General features: G+C 33.0%; 2 protein-coding genes across 5 annotated transcripts; one reads left to right on the forward strand and one right to left on the reverse strand.

Moving 5' to 3' along the window:
• Positions 1 to 1,750: 1,750 nt before the first annotated feature.
• LOC106769141 (protein NRT1/ PTR FAMILY 6.3) lies at positions 1,751 to 6,283 on the forward strand. The gene is made up of 5 exons (XM_014654628.2): positions 1,751 to 1,924; positions 2,130 to 2,307; positions 2,454 to 2,493; positions 2,761 to 3,332; positions 5,252 to 6,283. Exons 1-5 carry the CDS (start codon positions 1,810 to 1,812, stop codon positions 6,126 to 6,128), a joined length of 1,782 nt encoding a protein of 593 aa, XP_014510114.1. The 5' UTR covers positions 1,751 to 1,809; the 3' UTR covers positions 6,129 to 6,283.
• A 2,670-nt stretch (positions 6,284 to 8,953) lies between these two features.
• On the reverse strand, positions 8,954 to 19,458 carry LOC106768469 (oxysterol-binding protein-related protein 2A). Of its 4 annotated transcripts, XM_022783433.1 has the most exons (13): positions 18,306 to 19,404; positions 17,408 to 17,494; positions 16,927 to 16,983; positions 16,140 to 16,499; positions 14,493 to 14,589; positions 13,145 to 13,587; positions 12,258 to 12,413; positions 11,591 to 11,758; positions 11,311 to 11,451; positions 10,854 to 11,081; positions 10,626 to 10,739; positions 9,696 to 9,886; positions 8,954 to 9,540 (listed from the first exon to the last, which is right to left on the reverse strand). In XM_022783433.1, the coding sequence occupies exons 1-12, from the start codon at positions 18,708 to 18,710 to the stop codon at positions 9,707 to 9,709; spliced, it is 2,436 nt and encodes an 811-aa protein (XP_022639154.1). In that variant the 5' UTR covers positions 18,711 to 19,404; the 3' UTR covers positions 8,954 to 9,540; positions 9,696 to 9,706. The 4 variants fall into 4 exon arrangements, with proteins under 4 accessions (XP_022639154.1, XP_022639155.1, XP_014509129.1 ...); XM_022783434.1 differs by lacking the exon at positions 16,927 to 16,983 and having other exon boundaries at positions 18,306 to 19,403; XM_014653643.2 differs by lacking the exons at positions 16,927 to 16,983; positions 17,408 to 17,494 and having other exon boundaries at positions 18,306 to 19,398.
• Positions 19,459 to 20,434: the final 976 nt, after the last annotated feature.

A 20,434-nucleotide genomic window follows, 5' to 3' on the forward strand; every position in this document is an offset into this window, starting at 1 on the left:
AAGTCATATAACGGGAAAAACACAAAATCCTAACTCCCACTCTGCTGCTCAAGGAGAGAAACAAATTTTGGTTTCTCTTGATGTTCCTGTATATGGTAGGGGCTGTGCTAAACCGATCTTATTATGTTGTAATATGTAACTTTTTGGATAATAATATTTTCAAACTAAATTTTTTTACTCTAATTTGATATTATCTATCATTATAATTTTTTATAAATACAAAACAAAATTTTATTTCTATTAGGACTATTGTCCTTATAATAAGTTGTGAAATGATAATTATTAATATCAATTTTTTTATTCCACATTTTCAAACAACTGTCCAAGTTTTTAGATGTTTTACCATTGGCCAAAATAAACATGATGTTTAACTTATCATTTTTGCACATTCTTCTTATTTGTGTGCAACTGGAATTTATCGTAGATTGTATTCATTCCAAAATTATCATTAATTTATTTTATCTTGTGGCACATGATGACTTGCTATTTGCATTTATTCAAATATATGATTGGTCACACGCTACAGCAACATTTCAATACAAAATCCTAGTCACGTGCTGTCCTTCGGTGCATGTAAGTATATATTTTTTTATCCAATAATATTTTTTAATGTATTTTGTCGTCTTGAGTATGAACTTGTAAAATAATTATATAAAAATAAGAAAAATACAAATAATTATTCAATCCTTTTTCACACTCATGTTAAGTGAAGCTCGTTAATAAAATGTGTGATTAACACACTTCTATATTTTTAATTAAATAAAAAAATTACATGTATATATGTAATAATATTGTGTTATGTTTTCTCCTTTTGTATATTATTTATAGAAAAACTATTAAGCATACAGTAATTTTTCGATTACTTTCTTTTATCTATTTTTTTGGCAGTAGAGTTAAACAAGTTTTTGGTATTTCTTAAATTGATTATGAAAGTTGTTATCTATAATTTTTTTTATATTCAACATCTAATAAATACGTTTATTTCGGTTTGGCAATAACTATGTGAATTTTAAATTAACAGTATTAATAGCTAATTTTGACTGTTGTGTACACAATATATCTACAAATATCCAGCTAGGATGATTTGGTAATTTTGGAGTTGTATTTCAATGTACATCCACAAGTTATATAATTGCAGTGATAATTAAATTAATATATATATATATATATATATATATATATATATATATATATTATATGTTGGATATAAAAAACTTTTAAACTTATTTTTGAATGTAAGAATTTCGAAATAGTTATTTCTAAAATATTAAAAAAGATGTTTGTTAAAGAGGATACTAGTAACATTGTTTAAAGGTTTAAATCTCTTTTTGGTCCCTAAGTTACAAGCGGATGTTCAGTTTGTTCCCGTTTTTAAAAATGTAAATCTTTGGTTCCTAAGTTATAAAAAATGTATCAAATGAGTCATTTTTTGACTTGAAATACTTTTTTTGGTTGTTTCTTAACAACTGCTACATCTTTAGATTGCTCTGATTTGTTTCTTAATCATAACAGTACTTTAGATTGCTCTTTGTACTTTGACCATGAACATCAAAAAATGACTCATTTGATACATTTTTTATAACTTAGGAATCAAAGGTTTACATTTTTAAAAGCGGAACTAAACTGAACATCCCCTCATAACTTACGACCAAAAAGTTTAAACCTTCTTTAAAATATGATAAAAATAGGTAGAATTATTTGATGTGGAAGTTTAGAAACTATATAAACACAATAACCCCATTGTGGCATGCATACCCATACCCACTTCATTAATAACATTTTAGTTCAGCATTCATATCCCTTCCTGTGATGAACAGTCCCTCTGAAACACAGAAGAAAACCGTCATAGATGCCTGGGACTACAGAGGTCATCCAGCTCAGAGGTCCAAAACTGGTGGTTGGGTTGCTGCCGCCATGATTTTAGGTCTCCAATACCTTTAGAAGTTAATCTTAATCTTGATGAGTATTTTAGTTAAATGAAATCTACTCTTAACCATTTATTTTAATTATTTATGATTAAGATTTACTTTCTCAAGCTAGAATAGATCTACTGTATGGGAAGAAAAAGTACAGTCTTAGTATTTGACATAGGTTGTCTGTTTCCTTTTGTTGTTGTTGGTTTATTTCAGGAGTGGAAGCAAGTGAGAGGTTAACGACAATGGGCGTTGCCGTGAATCTGGTGACATATTTAACTGGTACCATGCATTTGGGCAGTGCTAATTCTGCCAACACGGTCACCAACTTCATGGGAACCTCTTTCATGCTCTGTTTATTCGGTGGTTTTGTAGCTGACACTTTTATCGGCAGGTTTGTGACCACTGATTCACTTGTCTAACAGAGCCAAAGAAAGATTCAGTTATTTTATTCCAATGAACTTTCTTACTGTGATCTTTCTAATATTATAAAAAACACTGTTGTTAGATTTTTCATTGGCTTCACTCTCTCGTTGACAGATACCTCACTATTGCCATCTTCGCAGCGGTTCAAGCAACTGTAAGACATTATGTGCTTCGTTTAAGACTTCATTTAGTTTCACCACTTTGCTTCAGCTCAATATGTATCTAGTTGGATGCAGAGCCTTTAGCCCTTTATATATTATTAGGTAGTCATATATTACCTAAGGTTTATTATTCTTGACATATAATTTTTAATTAATAACTTAATTAGGTGTGATCTAAATCAGCTAATAATTAATCTCTGAGACAGGGAGCGTAAATCATTTTTCTTTTCTTGGTTAATTTCATTTTTGGATGTTTACAGGGTGTTACAATATTGACAATATCAACCATAGTCCCAAGCCTGCATCCTGCAAAATGTGTAAGATCTGCTACGAGACGTTGCGAGCCCGCAAGCAACATGCAGCTATTGGTGCTCTACCTAGCTCTTTACACCACATCCCTTGGCATTGGTGGGTTGAAATCCAGTGTGTCAGGGTTTGGCACGGATCAGTTCGATGAATCAGACAAAGGGGAGAAAAATCAGATGATAAAATTCTTCAACTGGTTCGTGTTCTTCATAAGTTTGGGGACTCTGACAGCAGTTACCGTTCTGGTGTACATTCAAGATCACATAGGGAGGTATTGGGGTTATGGGATAAGTGTGTGTGCTATTCTGGTGGCACTTACGGTGTTCTTGTCTGGTACAAGGAGGTACCGGTTCAAGAAACTGGTGGGGAGTCCCCTGACGCAGATTGCCATGGTGTTGGTGGCAGCTTGGAGGAAGAGGCACATGGAATTACCCTCTGATGCCTCCTTGTTGTTTAACTTGGATGATGTTGCAGATGAAACTCTCAGAAAGCAGAAGCAGATGTTGCCCCATAGCAAACAGTTCAGGTAAAACCTTCACCTTCTTATTTCTTAATGTCTTATACTGTTCAAACATTTAAGATTAAATTATACTTACACTGTTCTTAAATATTACATTCTCCCTTTTTTCCCTTATATATGTAAATTTAAATCTTAAATAGTCCACCTGTAATATAAAGATAATTACAACACCGTTTCTAAAGTAAGGAATAATAATTATAAAAGAAATTTAAAAATTAAAATAGATTAATAAAAAAATGAAAACCATTATATTATTTTACTTTAAAATATGAACTAAATCTTCTTTTAAGATACCCTTTATTTTTAGTTTTCAATTTTATTTATTTATTTTTAGAATTATTTTAAAATTTAAGAGATGATTCTTTAAAATTAAAACTATATTTTATGAAATAATAAAGGCGTGTAGAAAAAGCAATCGCATGTGTTATCTCAAGCAATTGTACCGAACAACCATGAGGATCACGATTCATTCAGAATAGATGAACTTTAATGAAGAAATATTAGATACCTAAATTATAAATATGACTTGTGTTCTGTTGAAAAGCACTTTTGAATGAGTATATTATTGGCATATTATTACTGTTTTTTATCCTTTTAGTTCATATTTTTAACGTTCACTGTTACAGATACAGAATGAATCTTCTGCTGAACTCATGAAGAGATACTGTATATCCTCTTCCTATATATATATATATATATAAAGGGTTTTGTGTAACTTATTTAAGATAAAGTTAAAAAATTATCATTTAGGATACCTAGAAACTTTTAGAAGGTCTTTGTCGTCTGATATAGAAATGTGCATAAATAATTGAGATTACAGGTGAATAACCTTGATTGAGGACTATAGTATTGGGTAGAATTTAGTGGTGGAATGACCACCACGACATTATCTTTGAGAGTGGGGTCCCACGTTTCTTAATAGTTAGAATTCACCTTTAAAAGAAGTGCTAAAATGTCTATCTCGGAGTCTTCATTATTTGAACCAAAAGTGTGTCTGAAATGGATAACAAAGCTTAGTTCTCGGTTCCTCCGCTCACTGCTTTGGTCACATTCATCCACAAGCTCAAAATTAAACAACACTGAATAGATATAGATATATATATATATATATATATATATATATATATATATATATATATATATATTAACTCACTGTCATCTTCGGTATACTTATTAATCAATAGTGTCGAGTTAGACATGTCACGTGTGTGATTTCTTATTCAGGTAGATGTCTCTCGTATAATTAGATAACCAGCCATTTTGAACTATAAATGCTGTTGTATTTTCAGTCATTATTTGACAAAGTATACACTGTTCCCAACTTGTTGTTTTATTCTTGTGTTCCCTTTCAAGATAGGAAACAAACCATTGATAAGTGAACTGAGACGTGAATAAAAGTAAAAGATTTAGGAGATGGAAATAATGTTTTTACAGTGGCAGGTCTGGTATCAGTAGCTTTTGTTTTACTCTGATATCTTAAAGTGAGGATGAGAGGTATCACGTGTTGGCAAAGGTCACAGCTAGCCAGCTACTATTCCAATGCATATGCAAGGTCCTGTCTCATAGTGCATGTACCATCGCTGCCCCCTTTGTCGTTTTTCTATCTTTCACAGAATAACACCCTATATTATTGCTCCTTATGATCCATCTACTTCGCTACTACTGATAGAATTCAATCTAATAAAATATAGTATAACCCTTTGGCTAGCTAGCTACCTTACTTTAATTATTCATCCTCCCAAAATACTAGGGTTTTAACTATTACTTCCACTCTTCATTATTAATCTCCTCTTGATTAGCAACTCTTCACATTATGTAGCAACACCAATTAATATTTCAGATTTCTACTACAATTATTGTCATTATTGAGTGATGATAATATCCTTACAGAATGAATTATTTTCATATTTGAATGATGTGGGCAGGTTCTTGGACAAGGCAGCAATCAAGGACCCAAAAACAGATGGCCAAGAAATCACCATGGAGAGGAAGTGGTATCTCTCAACCCTAACAGACGTTGAAGAAGTTAAGATGGTACAGAGAATGCTACCCGTGTGGGCCACCACCATCATGTTTTGGACTATCTACGCCCAAATGACTACGTTCTCGGTATCACAGGCAACCACCATGGACCGGCACATCGGAAACTCCTTTCAAATTCCCGCAGCATCACTCACAGTCTTCTTTGTGGCAAGCATTCTCCTTACAGTCCCCATCTACGACCGCATCATTGCTCCCATAGCCAAAAAAGTAACAAAAAACCCACAGGGACTAACCCCTTTGCAACGCATGGGCGTAGGGTTGGTGTTTTCAATCTTTGCCATGGTGGCTGCAGCACTCACTGAAATAAAGCGGCTGAGAGTGGCAAGTGCCCACGGATTAACACACAAACACAATGCTGTGGTTCCCATCAGCGTCTTCTGGTTGGTCCCACAGTTCTTCTTTGTAGGGTCGGGAGAGGCCTTTACATACATAGGGCAGCTAGATTTTTTCCTGAGGGAGTGTCCAAAGGGGATGAAGACTATGAGTACAGGATTGTTCTTGAGCACGTTGTCTTTAGGGTTTTTTCTTAGTTCCTTGTTGGTGACTTTGGTGCACAAGGCCACGCGTAACAGTGAACCATGGCTTGCGGACAACCTTAATGAGGGGAAACTGCACCACTTCTACTGGTTACTGGCTGTTCTGAGTGGTGTGAATTTGGTGGTGTATTTGTTTTGTGCAAAGGGATATGTTTACAAGGACAAGAGGCTCGCAGAAGCAGGCATAGAGTTGGAGGAAACGGACACTGTTTCTCATGCTTAGCTTTCAATTTAAGTTTAACTTCTTAATAGGCCTGCTATACAATATACTAAGCAAAATTTGAAATCAACTAATCAAATGTATCCACGTCACTGCTTCAAAAATTCAATAAGAAAAGGGAGAGGTGTTTAATATATATGAGTAATGGTATTACGATACTTTTACGTTCATTTTGACACAGACTACAAAAGTAAAAGATAATAAAAGTGTAAATTTTTGTATTGTTTTAAGAAAAATGAAAGTAAAAAGTAAATAAAAATAGTGTTAAATAAATGTAAAAATTTTAGATTTGTCAAAAAAATTATTACTCTTTGTATAAAGTTACTGATTTTTAAACCCTACCAGAAAAGTTAGTTTTTGTTATAGAAATAATTTTCATCTTGTTTGTTTTCGTGAATGTTATTATTCATATGGATATATGAAGACGGATGTGGGAGGATTTAAATGTTTGTTTGTGTTGATTGGAGAGTAAGTGAGAACACAGATTTAAAGAATGAGTGAGGTTTTACAATCCTTCGAAATTGTTTGGATTTGTGTGGATTGATGAGAAAATTCTGAAATGACTCTTACCATTAACATATTCATGTTACAGTTGGAATCGATTATAAAAGCTTTATTTTGAAAAGACAAAATGCAACATATTTAGTGGAATCGATCATAGCGAAGCTTTCTTTTGAAAAGACACAATGCAGCGATTCAGTTTCAGCGAGTTATATTCGATTCCAGCAAGCTATATTCGGTTCTATAAGGAATGTATTGGATTACATTATCCCTTATCCGATTCCATTGCTTCATATTCGATTCCATCATAAGTGTATTCCGTTCCAACATGAATGTAGTGGGTTTCATCCCTTATATTCACGAAATATTATATTTTAAAAATAATTATTTCACTTTACTTAAATAATTATTTCACTTTACTAAATCTTTTTCTTTTTAAAAATTAATTTTTATTTTTTTTCTCCTTATAATAATTTTTACAATTAAATATATTATTAACACTTATAATTTTATATTACTTTTACTACTAATGATATTTTGATAATCTTCAATTTCTGCTAATTAAACTACTTTTTTATGTGTCATATCTATTAATTCATACATTAATTTTTACAAACTTTACTTCTAAATTCACTGTCATTCACCTTCAAATCCTTTCAAAAAAATCAACAATAAATTTATTATCAAAACTTCTCAAATTCATTCTACCTCTCTTCCATATTCATTATATTCATCCCTTGTATTGGATTCCAACAAAAGTGTAGTGGGTTTCATCCCTTATATCACAAAATATTATATTTTAAAAATAATTATTTCACTTCACTTAAATATTATATGATAATAATTTCATAATTTCATAATTCTATAATTCTATTATTCTATAATTCTATAATTCTATAATTCCATAATTCTATAGTTCTATAATTTTATGTAAATCATTATAAATAGAATGTGGTTATTCAAATTGATGTAAAATTGTGGTGTTACGTAATTGGGGTTTGAATTTCTTAGCAAGATATATAAATTAATTAGATTAATTAGATTAAAAATAGTTAAAAATTCATGGTTATAATTTTAGCACATGGTACACTAGTTCAGAAATTATATCTGACGTGTGAGGTGAGGAATATATTTCACTTTTAGACAGTACAACCCCCTTTAAGAAACATTTTGTATTGAATTAGGAAAAATAGCCTTTATAAAAGTTGTAGGACTAGATGGTAGCTAACTAATGATTTTAGTTTCACTGAAAATGATTTTTGTAAGTAAAGTTATGATTTTTTATTTTTTATTTTGGAGCAAAAGTCAATGTTTTGATTAGAGAAAAAAATGTTCTTTATTATTTTAGGCATGATAAATAATTGAACTAGATTTTGAGATAATAGTGTATTTGTTTGCTATGCCACGCATTTTATATGAATGTTTTCATTCATTCGTATTTTTCTTAAGGGTACTTGGGAGTTTATAAAGTATATTTTTGTGTCTTCTATCATTAATCATTGGGATAGACCTCCATGATTAGTTATGTTATCCCAACTAGTAAGTTCGATTTTAATTGAGAGTGAATGATAAGAGTTTTTTTAGTATGATTTGATTCATATATTCTAGATTTATATATATATATATATATATATATATATATATATATATATATATATATATATATATATATATATATATATATATATATATATATATATATATATATATATATATATATTTTATGCATGTTTTAAATAATAAAGACATGATATGATATGAAAGGTTCTTCAGGTGAGTACAGTGAGAAAGATATGAAAATAGAGAAAAATTATATTGTTTAACAATGGTAAAGTGGCTGAAGAGAAAATATTTAGGAACGCACAAACATGCCTTCAAGGTATAAAAATAAAGATCATAAATAAAATATCTAAAGCAAATTTTTCAAAAACATGAATGTATGTATATGAAGTGGTTCATTGGTAGGTATAAGCTAACAACAATATCAGGGACTGCATGATGAGGAATGATTGATTAAACATGTAGAACTCAACCAAAGATTATAGATATCATATTGTTTGGAAGTTGGAACAGTCATGTTATTATAAATTTATGTTGCCTGAACTGGAATTAGTGCAAACGTGCTTCATATATTGGAAAAAGGCAACGGGGACATCTACTTATTTGGAGGATCAACAAAAACCTGTTATATGTTGTTTTTCTTTTACTACAAGTTTGGCATGCTATTGAACCAAGTGATTAATTTTGTAGATGCTTAGATGAGGTGTACAAAAATGGTTGCTTGGATTTTAACGTGAAACAAAGTAGTAGTAGTGATAGACTTGAAGGGAGATAACACAAGTCGTCCATTTATTAATTAGAAAATCAAAACAAATACGAAATAAATTGATTGCCTTTGGGCTAAGTCAGTGACTATATCATCAGGATCAAGATAGAACTAACACCCCAAATAATTACATAACTAGCAAAATTTAAGAAAAAGAAACTGACAATCTAGACAAACTAATAAAACAAGTGTTACTAAGCTGAAAACTTTGCTCAAATATATTCTCATCTAGTTGAAGTAACAGCCTCGGTTGATATTCTCAGTACAGTGCTTTCTGCTGAAAAGCTGTGTACGTGTAATGCTAGGTCCATTAGGCTAATTACAAATTTCAGCAGCCGCAGGCGATTAAAATCATTTAAGTTCGGAAAGTAACTCTCAGATGGAATCGCCTGATGTTGTATATGTTATCCCTTTCCTTGTTTTTGTTATTAAATTCGTGTAAGACAAGGGCAATCCACAAACCTGTCCTCGTTTCCGAAGGTTCCCAAAGGCTACCCTCCCTTCGATTCAGCAAAAATAATTTGCTGCCATGCAAGAAGGTTCGAGGAAACCCTCCACACACAATTTTGCATTCATTATTATCGCTATCTGCAATACAGCAACCGTATTAGCATCTCATCATCTCCAAAGGAACATTCTTTGGTGAACTAGTGCTTTAAGACCTATTATATGTCTCGTGCATGCAAGCTAGAAGTTGTTTTATAGATATTACCAACATGCTTGGAAATAGTTGTCAATATTACCTGAACTAAAATCAAGATGCACCTAAAGGATCAAAATTTCCTTCATAAACTTCACCGAAGATATTTGGGCATCCATTCCATCTTCCTAGAGCTCTCGCTTCCCAATACCCGCCTATATATCGAAACGTTCCGTTTTCACCTTCTCTGCGAAACCACCTAGGTTGCCATCCATTTTCTTGCATTTTCCTTGACTGCATGAAAAGCGTGATGATCACCACAATATAGGTCAACGACATCAAAAGATTCACTGACCATCAGCTATAATAAAACTCAACCTACCAAATAGCACAAACTTATACTAGACCGACTATCAATACACAAGCAGATTTGTACGCTTACTTATATTTTAACAAGTTACACTTAATGGTGTAAGTTAATAATTATAGTTACAAATATGCATACTTACCTTTTTAAGAGTACGTTAACTGGTTAACATTCTTCTAAAAATAAATAATGCATATTAACAAAATTCACAAACTCCACAACCTAATTATCAAACAATCCTTCAAATAAAAAGATTACATAAACATTTATTTTTATTTATTAAAAAAATTATTGACATTACTACTATAATTTTCTTTTGAAAATCATAAGCATCACGAGGTGCCACACGCATTTAGCCAATGTCATTCCAATTACTATTCTGAAATAGTTTATGACGTGTGATATGTCTAAATACATATCAATAAATAATTATTGAAATAATTTTAGAAAAGAGTGTTTATAATATTAAAAAGTAGATTAAAACCAAAATTGGTTATATGTACAGAAAGCAAAACCAACATTTTACCCAAGTAATGTTTAGCTTACACAGTTCAGAAATTCAGAAACACCTGGTCAGACAAGGAGACCAAATAAAAGGTGAGGAAAAAGAAAAGAAAAAATATAAGGCACGTTTCTCGAACAAAACGTTAAAGAGTTTAAACATACCATTCTTTGCCTCTTTTCCAACCTTTGTTTTTCGATATTAGCCTTCTCGTATTCCCCATCCTCTAGATGCCGCTGATCTGGTCTCAGCCTGGAATCCGTGGGTGGAAGCTTCTCCTTTAATCCGTGATCAAATACCCGGGATCAGAAAAGGCTATAACAAACCATTAGAGATGCATAAGAAGAAAAAGGAAAAGGTGCATCGAATAATGATTAAATACATCATTATACCTTTAGCCCAGGAGTAAGCTCATTCAGTGTGATTGCAAATGATGTCAGATTGTACCGGGTGAGATTAGAAGGTGGCTTAGTTCTTTTCCACAACAAATTTGCGTCTGACAAAGTGCAATCTTTCGGTTTCACATTCGCTTCACCATTAACATAATACATGCTGTCATCCCACTTGCCAAACAATGTGGCAACCTTTTTTCCCGTTACATCTTCAACAAAGCCATGCACCTAATTAGACATACAGCACATTATAATGAACAATTTGTTAGGTAAAAAGCACACAGAAGATAAGATTCCTTCAGATATTTTGGGCGGGGCAGAAAGGCAGAAAAATAAAAAATACAGACTATACCAATTAAACCTATGAACAGGCTGGGTTACTACGTAAACGGGAAAGAATATATCAGACTTCAAAAGACAAAGCAGCTGTTACAGAATATAACTAGAACAAGCCTACCTGGTGGGGATTTCGATCAAGAATCGTCTGTTCTTTGAACTTAAGTCTGCACGAATATTGGCGATTACCACGGATGTCCATGTTTCCATGATGATCGCAATATATTTTCCCAAGGATAAGATTATAAATTGTTGTCGTGACCTAGGTGAAACAAAAACGTTTATAACAACTATTTATAATTTAATGTAAATATATTATAATGTGAAGCTTAGAAAGCCAAGTCACCAGCACTAGCCAGTACAAATAATCAATGTAAACAGAGTCATTTCACGATTTACACCTTGCTCCACTGAAATATTTCACCGTCATCAAACTCCAGGGTCAGAACACCCACTGGGTCAAGCTGAATTGACCTTCCCCAAAATTTTGACCGAATGTTACTGTCAGCCCAAAACTTCCATCCTCTACCTTGACAGTGGCAGGCAACGACAGTTGGATGGTGACTCACCTGTTTTACACGTAATTAGTTATTTGAGAAAACAGTAAATACTGGCGGGTAAATTGACTTACCTGCCTGCACACTGTATAGAGTGTTGAGCTTATGATAGGACCACTATCTTTTGGTCCAATAATAATTTAAGCAGTTTCACCCCACCAAAAGAATGAAATAACATTAGCATGACAAAACCATTGTTCAATTAGCAAGTTGCATGCCACCAGTTAAAACACCCTCTTCAGTTTCGTCCCATTTCTTAATATCAGTTTCCTAATCACTTTACATTCTGATATTTTCAAATTTAGTAAATCAAAAATGTCTTACATGGAAGTACATTTGTTGAAATTTTCACCTTTATAAGTTAAAGGTTGAGTCACAGATATTGAAACTAAAACTAGAATGTATGCCATTTACGGCTGTATCACATTTTTAGCCCAAGTTAAATTCAATGCAACATAGCAGCCTACATCTCGGCCAATTATCGGTATCATTAAATCACAAAGTAACTAACCTTCTCGGAAAAGAAACGAACTCCTTTGTCAGGATAATCCGCTTCATAAGTTTCCCCTAACAACGGATTAAAGGGTTTACAATGACGACCTTCGGATGATGCATATCCAGAAACAGCAAAGGCAGCAACATTCAGGGCCCGAAGGAGACCGTTTCCCTGAAAATAGAACTCTAAAGGTTGAACAGCTACATAGATTCAATAGCATTAAATAATGTCATCTCCCAAGAGAATAATTAAATGTTGCCAAACGATTATTAACAAAAGTCTCCCGCTCAAAATTACTTGGATTCATCAGAGAAAATAGCAGTATATATATAAAGCAAATGCATCAGTTGCCAATGAGGCAAATAGATATAAACTATTCATTTCAAGAGAAAAACAAATTCGTACGAAATCGTTGCGGTAGTTTTATTTCAAAGTAACTCAGGAATTTAATTTGAGTCATGTAGATATTATCATTCCCCTTCCCCCTCTTTCCCTTTAACTGCGGGGAAATGAAATTGACCAAATAGTACAACTCCTGTAGCCAATTCAAACAAACAACAAATAAGACAAGTTTGACAATTATTTTCCAACTGAAACGATAATTTTTACAGATAGTTGCACTAGTCATTGGAAACTCACTAATTTAACAGCATGAAGCAAACCTTCCAAGAAAATTAGACATAAATCTATCAATATTACCAATCAAACGTTGAACGACACTATGGTATAGACATTCCATTCAGTATTAATATCGAGACAACAAATATCCTAGGGAAATTCATATATATCAAATACACCAATAAAACAATAAAAGGTCATATACCAAAACTGGTTTGAAATTTGTCATGTTTGCAGTGCAAAATCAAAGAATAGCATATTCAAGAGAAAGAAGTATAGCTTACCGCTTTCCCGTACTCATAAGCTCTATCGAGAAGAAAGGAGTACTCCAAGTCCTCAAAACATTTCTGAAGAGATGAAATTGGCTCATTAAAGTATACAGGAAGACACACTCGTGTGAGATCTTTGCCCACGTTGTCTTTGATAATTGACCAAAGACTAACGCCCTTTTCCTTCTCAACAGGATCTGGAAGCTTCTTTCGCCTTGCTATCTGAGGGTACCCAAAACCATTGACCGTCTCCCCAACGTGATTGTTCTCCAAATCAATGGACTGTGTGTTAGCTTCCCCAGACATGCTCATTGGATCCAAAGCTCCTGTGGACCCACACCTAAAACCAAGTTCTGTAAAGTACTCTTTAGTGTCATAATATGAGATTTCATCTTCATCTGACACTTCCTCCATCTCCTGTTTCTCAATATCATCCGATGATTCAGTAGTACTGCATTCTGAAAATCAAAAGTATGTGTGAAAAATATATATCAAAGGTTGTAGAAAGGTTCATTGCAGTCAAATTTACCGAAACATATATATACTTCTGCAATTATCAGAAGGCCTTTTATATGATCAGTAGAGACAACAATAAAAAAGAATATACTACTTTTTCTTTTTCCCTGCTTTAATGGATACAAAATTTGAAATAAATATGTCCATCAAATTCATTACAAATAGGTACAATATAAGGGGATAAACCAAGTATTGAGAGGTGAACCACGATCTACCACAAAAACTAATCATATTTTTTCCATCACGTACACCAGGTGCATGGGTTAAGGGTATTAAACACACCCCCTTAAATGTTTTCAAATACTTACTAAAAAAAACAATAAATGGTTGGTTCATAACTATTTTCACTATATTAATTTAAGAAAAAAAAAGATATATTAATTTGACCAAAATACTGTATACCCCCAAAAATAATTATCTAAACATAAAATACACAAGAAATTATAGTCAATCAATTGGACTTTGAATGATAACTTCATGCCAATTTGAATCTACAAGATAGCTAAAGTATTGAAGAATCAATTTTGTCGAGTTCAAAGGCAAACAGCATGAAGAAAATGCTACTAGTAAATTATTCACTTAAGAAAATTTCAAATTAGAAAATTAGAAAATATAGACTCACGTTCTAATGACATATAACAAAATACTTTCCATAATCCGAAAATTAGTTTGTATGCAATATTAATCATGTCCATATCACAAAACTCTAGGTCCCTACGATCACTACCTAGAAAATGAAGACTCTAAAATATGAATACTGGAACACGCTAACTACATGAAATTTGAAAGAGAAAAGATTGCAGCATATGTATAGATTATAATTAGAAGCATAAACATAACGTAATACCGCTATATTTTCCATGTCCTAAACTTGAAAAGCCATTCTTCGTTAATTGGTATTCACTGTCGTGCAAGGCAGAGGCCTCAGGTTCAATATTAGCAGCCTGTCCATGATCAATAACAAATGAGTAGTTCAGTAAGTCATATACAGAGAAACAAAACCTTGCACGTCTTGAAACTAAACATATGCTGACATACAGAAAAGATAGCGAGTACCCTTCAAATATAAAGCTAGGAAGAAGAAAAACGTCAACGGGGTATGCAAATCACAATCAATTATGAATCATGGTTCATCACACATATATAAGTTTGGGTGCAGGAGATGATCAACAAACAATGCCATCAAAGAAAGTTACTGGTGACAAGACTATTGGAAAAACCAATAAACGAGCCAAAATTCATGACCAAATGAACCAAACACATCATGTGATATAACGTATGCAATCAGACCTAGTTCATGTTTCTACCAAAAAACAACAATGCCTCATTTCTTGGATTTTTTCTTTTACTAAAATTGTAAGGTGAAGTGATGACAGCAATACTAGCCTCCTAGTGCAACAGTAAAGTTATATCTTGGTGGTCAATTGGTCACGAGTTCAACTCGGAAAACAGTCACTTTTTATATGTAAGAATAAGGTTGTGTACAATAACTCTCCTTATACTTTCCCATGATGAGAAGTCTATGGCAGCGGGGTAGATTAGTTTATTGTAGTGTGAAGTTGTCTCTCTTTGTATTCTTATTATAGGAGTCCTTCTCAGATGAAAATTGTATGTCTTTACAAGGGAATATATAAATTTTAATTTCCAATTTTGATTTGTGTTATATATGCACACATTATAGCTTATCCTATCATAAGAAGATATATAGAGCCATACATAACTAGCGTATATGCCCACCTGTTTTACAAACTCAGAATATAAGTACAACAATAATGTAATGTAATAATGCACTATTACAGTCAATTAAATAACCAGCGGTCCCCGAAAAAAAAAACAAATACACCAATAATTTTAGAGAGAATATATCTAGTGAAACTAGTGAAAGGATATGGGTATTAGGCAAGAACAAAAATAAGGAGAAGTGTTTTATACAACTTTTACCATTTGATCGACGCATGGCAAGAAATAAATAAATAAAAAAAAAGCTACTGAATTTAGTTACAGCATTAATCAAATTATTATAAATTTGGGGAACTAAAATCGAAAGTTGAAATAACAAAGTTTAAAACAGTGAAAGCTCAAGTATAAGAAATAAATATCTCGTTAAATTAAAGAAAAAGTACTTTGGAATGGCTATCACAAGTAAACTTTTTACTGTGCAAGTAATTTATGTGAACGTTTTTGTCAAGCTGGCTCAGTAATACAGTGTTGATCCACCCAACCCAAGACCTCACCCACCACAGAACTTTAATATACAAACATATATATATATATATATATGTGTGTGTGTGTGTGTGTACTTCAGGAACAAATCATAAATCATAATGAATCGTTTTACAGTAATATAACTCATAATTTAGAGGATTAGCATCGGCTATTCCGCAAAATTTGAGATGTGTGAGGAATAAACTTATACGTAACAGTGGTTCAAGCTTTCAAATAAACTGTCAGGAGAATTCCAAAGGTAAAGCACACAGGTGAGTAATGAAATTACCTCCAGCTGCCTTATTGTATCAAGCAAATTCCTTCGCTCTTGACATAGTATATGAAGTTGCTCTTGTAATTCAGAGAACTCGGCAAACATGATTTGCTCGCACTCTTTGACAAGGCTCTCACTGCTACCCTCTTCAAGTAAGCGTTTCTTAAGCCTTTCGGTTGATACAGATATATGATTCGGTGCGAGGGACAGATGGTCGCTGAGTGGTCGAAGTGGATATAATTCTCGGGTTGAAACCAAAGCTTGAATCCACGCCACACGGTCCTTCCTTGAATCAGTTCTCAGATGGAGAGTTTTTGTTGCTGTGAATATATAGAACCGTCTATCGTCCGACTTGCTCTCTCTGAATGACGAGATCTGCTTAGAATTCATACAGGAAAACTTAAATTTCAAATCTCCGAAGCACCTTTATTTACCCAATTTTCTTTTCTATTTTAAATTAAAGACAGAAAATATAACACGAACGTAAATGCTAATGACGTATAACAACTTGAGGTTTTAGATTTTTATAAATTCTTTCATATACAATGTTTGCAGTACAGCGAAACATTGCATCAACAGCAGCTATCAACTACCAGAAGAACGAAGAAGATTGATTATTATTAGCCATGTCCCCATGAGAAACACAAGTGGGGAAGAGAGCCCACCTTGAGAAGACAAATTAAGTTTATACAGAAAGCTTGAAAACGAAATTATCTCACTGGGGCATCACGGCATGATGCTACTATTACTAGACTAGAATAATTTGAGATAGGAGGTAATGATGTAAAAAAACAAAACTTACTGTCTCCAACTTCCTTTTGTTTTTCCCTTTTATCCGGGGAGAAGAAGAGTTGTTGACCTTAAACAGTAGCAGCACCCATTTTAAAAGAATAAAAAAATGACATTATATAATGAACTGGAAGATGCCCCACCACCATGGTGGCAAGTCCCACGTAAACATATTTCTGTTGACAAAGACAAAAGAGGAACCTTTCCATATGTTTTCACTTTTTTAATTTTCTAACTATATATAAAAGAGAGAAAACTAATAACTGAAATTGCTTTTTCGGTTTTTCTCCCTCTTAAAGCAAGGTCGAAGCTTTACAGTTTACAAGGATGGAAGCTCACACCTGGAAGACACTCAGAGTACGAGATCCCTAATTACACCTCTCTTTAGATCACCCCCCTATTATTTTTTTTTTCTCATCTAATAAAAAGAGTCTTCAACTTAAACCCCTTATATTAAAAGAGAAAACAAAAAAAATCCGTCCTTGTCATTTTACCTTTGAAAGGCAAAACCAATGCAAGTTGCTGCTAGATTCCAGTTTCCAGATTGGTGTTATTTTCGTTAGACTTTTCGCACTGGTGGGCTAAAATGGGAAGAGATAAAAAAGGGGTTGGAGTTTGCAGAAAAATGGCATTGCAATCAAAAAGTGCGAAGTAAAGGGAGTGATGATAGAATAGCGCAAGCAAGCGAGGAAGAAGCAGTGAAATCTTAACACAGCTGAAGCAGATTGATTCCAACCAATGTGAATGAAGGGAAGGCAGAGAGTTGCATGACGTGACCGCAAGTTAATGCCATAGGGCTAATAGTAGGCTATCCCTACCCTCCTCGGCCACCTGTTGATGTGACCCACTACACATTAACAACCAGTTAAAACTGTAAAATAGGAATTAAAAAGTTGCATTGCATTGCAACTTAGAATTTGGAAAGGAGACCGGATGAGAGAGAAATAAACACTGAAAAAAAAAAAAAGCCTAATAGAAACCAGCGGGTTTCCATGTTATTGCTCGGACATCAAAGCTTCTTTCAGGTTTTCTTCCACCTTTTTACTCTGTCACAAGAACAATCTAAATCTGAAGCGGTTTTGATAATTTTCATGGTCGGAAATCAATGAGGTGAAATCATCACATCGAAATAAAAAAAACTAAGACAGAAAAGTTTATTCTACAATTTTATTTTATTTTTGAAATAAAAAGAAAGAACATTGCCTCTACAGGAAAGTTGCAGGTAGCGCCAAAAACAGTGAACACGACACTGCCAAAGCAAGGGCGAGACCTGACCCACACTATATTGAGTGATTCAGATCAGCACCAAAGATAAACCTAAGTAAATTTCCATAATCATAACGGAAACAAATAATTAAAAAATTTGATAATGAAAATTTAACAATCATATACCTTGAGATGCACTACGGCAGAAGAGGAAGGAGGTTTGTGACTCTTCCGCCTTATGGTAGCAGCATCTCTGGCAAGTCGGTTGGCGGTGACTTCTCCGATGAGACGCACCTCATCCACTGGAGAGAGGAGGTTGAGGTTTTCCGGCCAGCAGATCTTGGCATAAGAGAGGACACCATTGCGGAGGAGGAACCAGCGGGATCTCCATCCCTTGCCGTAATTGGTCCACTTGTAGAGAACTCCGGCCACCGTGTCCTCGGATCCCCTCCGTGCAATGCCGTCAGATCCACCGGCCGGGAGACTCCTGGTCCTGGATAACGCGGCAGCCTCGGGCTCCGGAGAGTCGCTCCCGATCCCCGGACTTTCCAGCGAGATGCAGCACAAGGGGTGCATTTCCTTGACACGCATTTTGAAACCTTCTCTCTCTCTGTCACTCTCTCTATCTCTCTTTGGCTTCTTATTTCACTGGTTCATTAGAACAGAAAGTGCATTTGAAAACTACACCAGCTGAATAATAATTTAGGGTTCTTAAAAAAATGAAAGCGAGGAAGGTAAGCGAAGGTAGAAAGAGCTCTGAAACTGAGAAAGAAACAGGTCCATGAAGGAGGATTAATTAATAGAAGAGAGATGTGGAATGAGAAAAGATGTATTCATTAAATATAAGAAAATGAAGATAATGTTTATTTAATTCAATAGTAATAAATAATTAATAAAAGGGGTTTGTTTCAGAAAAAGAAAGGTTTGGGTTGTTGCAATTGGAAGTGAATGAGAGAGATAGAGAGATAGAGAGGCAGAACAATGCAATAAAAGAGAATTAAGTGGTTTTTTTGTTAACTTTGAAAGAAACTGGTTGCAGCATGAGACGAGTGAAGACCAGTGAAAAGAAGAACCAGATTTCAGTTTGAGTCTGCTTCTTCATCCTCGCTCCATTGTTCTTTTTTTCTTTATTGTTATTCGTTATCACGAGATACTGAGGGAGGGAAAGTTATCACGAGTGATTGAGACATGAAAATATCGGTAAAATATTGTGTGGTGTTTGAAGACTGAATGCAAATGAGAAAAAGAAGGAGAGGAAGACAGGGTGGCAGTTGACGAGGATGAATGGAAACTGGGGTGCGTTATAAATGCTATTTACTTCGTAATCATGAAGTTTTCATCTTTCAAAATTTTTCTTTCTCTTTGTGTTTTTGGTTTTTTCTTCAAAAATCTTATTTCAGTGTTGTTCATATAACCAAGAACAATGTGCTATACTGCAGTGAGAGTATCTTGAACGTGTAACACCAATCCTTAATCCTCATATGAATGAAAATGTCTTTATTTTTTTCAAACATTTTACAACAATGAGAAACACAGAAAAACAGAACTAAACCAGTCTTAATAATTAATTTTCATCCCGCTGTAAATTTTCAAAAGGTTCCGCCAAAAAGTGTGGAAAGTATATTGATTACAAAATAATTACATGAACAGACTCTACTACAAATGCTAACATTTTTCTATACCAATTTAGTTTTAATTTCTTCGCTGTTGCTCCATAAATATTTTACTAATTGAAGAATAATATTAAAAATGTATTCACGAAATTTGATCTTTTGAAAATTTAAAAAAATAAATTTTAAGTATAATTTCTGAATTATTTGTATTATCCTCTTTTAGTTAATAATTCCAGATTGTTGTTTAAAACTAGTAAATAAGCTAGTTAGAAAGTATAAATTATTTAATTAAATTAAAATATTTATTGAAACCAACTATTAAACTAGTTGGTAAGGAGCTTAAAAAAAAGTGACCGGTAACAGATAAAGAAATTGAAACACATTTAATCATTTAACTATAATTACAAATTTAGTAGTTATATTATATTTGTTTTTTTTCAAATGATAACTGTTTTAAGTCTAGTTTATTTTCATTTTTGTTCATAAACTATTACAATATTTTGATTTATTAATTTTAATATAAAAATATTTTATGAATGATATGATGTGCATAAATTTGTTTAAACTAATATTATATTATTATCACTTTTCTTCGTGATAAAAAAATATATCAATTTCTATTAATTATTAATATAAATAAAAATATTATTAATTTTTTAAAATATATTTATAAATATTAATTCTAAAATAAATCGTTTTTAT

This window comes from Vigna radiata, chromosome 7, assembly GCF_000741045.1.
Source record: "Vigna radiata var. radiata cultivar VC1973A chromosome 7, Vradiata_ver6, whole genome shotgun sequence".
Classification (NCBI taxonomy): Eukaryota; Viridiplantae; Streptophyta; class Magnoliopsida; order Fabales; family Fabaceae; genus Vigna; species Vigna radiata.

Coding starts and splice junctions, on each gene's coding strand:
- LOC106769141 (XM_014654628.2), top strand. CDS start 1,810: ATGAACAGTCCCTCTGAAACACAGAAGAAAACCGTCATAGATGCCTGG. Junction 1,925..2,129: donor TGCTGCCGCCATGATTTTAG/GTCTCCAATACC, acceptor GGTTTATTTCAG/GAGTGGAAGCAAGTGAGAGG. Junction 2,494..2,760: donor TCGCAGCGGTTCAAGCAACT/GTAAGACATTAT, acceptor GGATGTTTACAG/GGTGTTACAATATTGACAAT.
- LOC106768469 (XM_022783433.1), bottom strand. CDS start 18,710: ATGCGTGTCAAGGAAATGCACCCCTTGTGCTGCATCTCGCTGGAAAGT. Junction 10,740..10,853: donor AGCTTACTCCTGGGCTAAAG/GTATAATGATGT, acceptor CACGGATTAAAG/GAGAAGCTTCCACCCACGGA. Junction 9,887..10,625: donor TGGAAAAGAGGCAAAGAATG/GTATGTTTAAAC, acceptor CTTTTCATGCAG/TCAAGGAAAATGCAAGAAAA.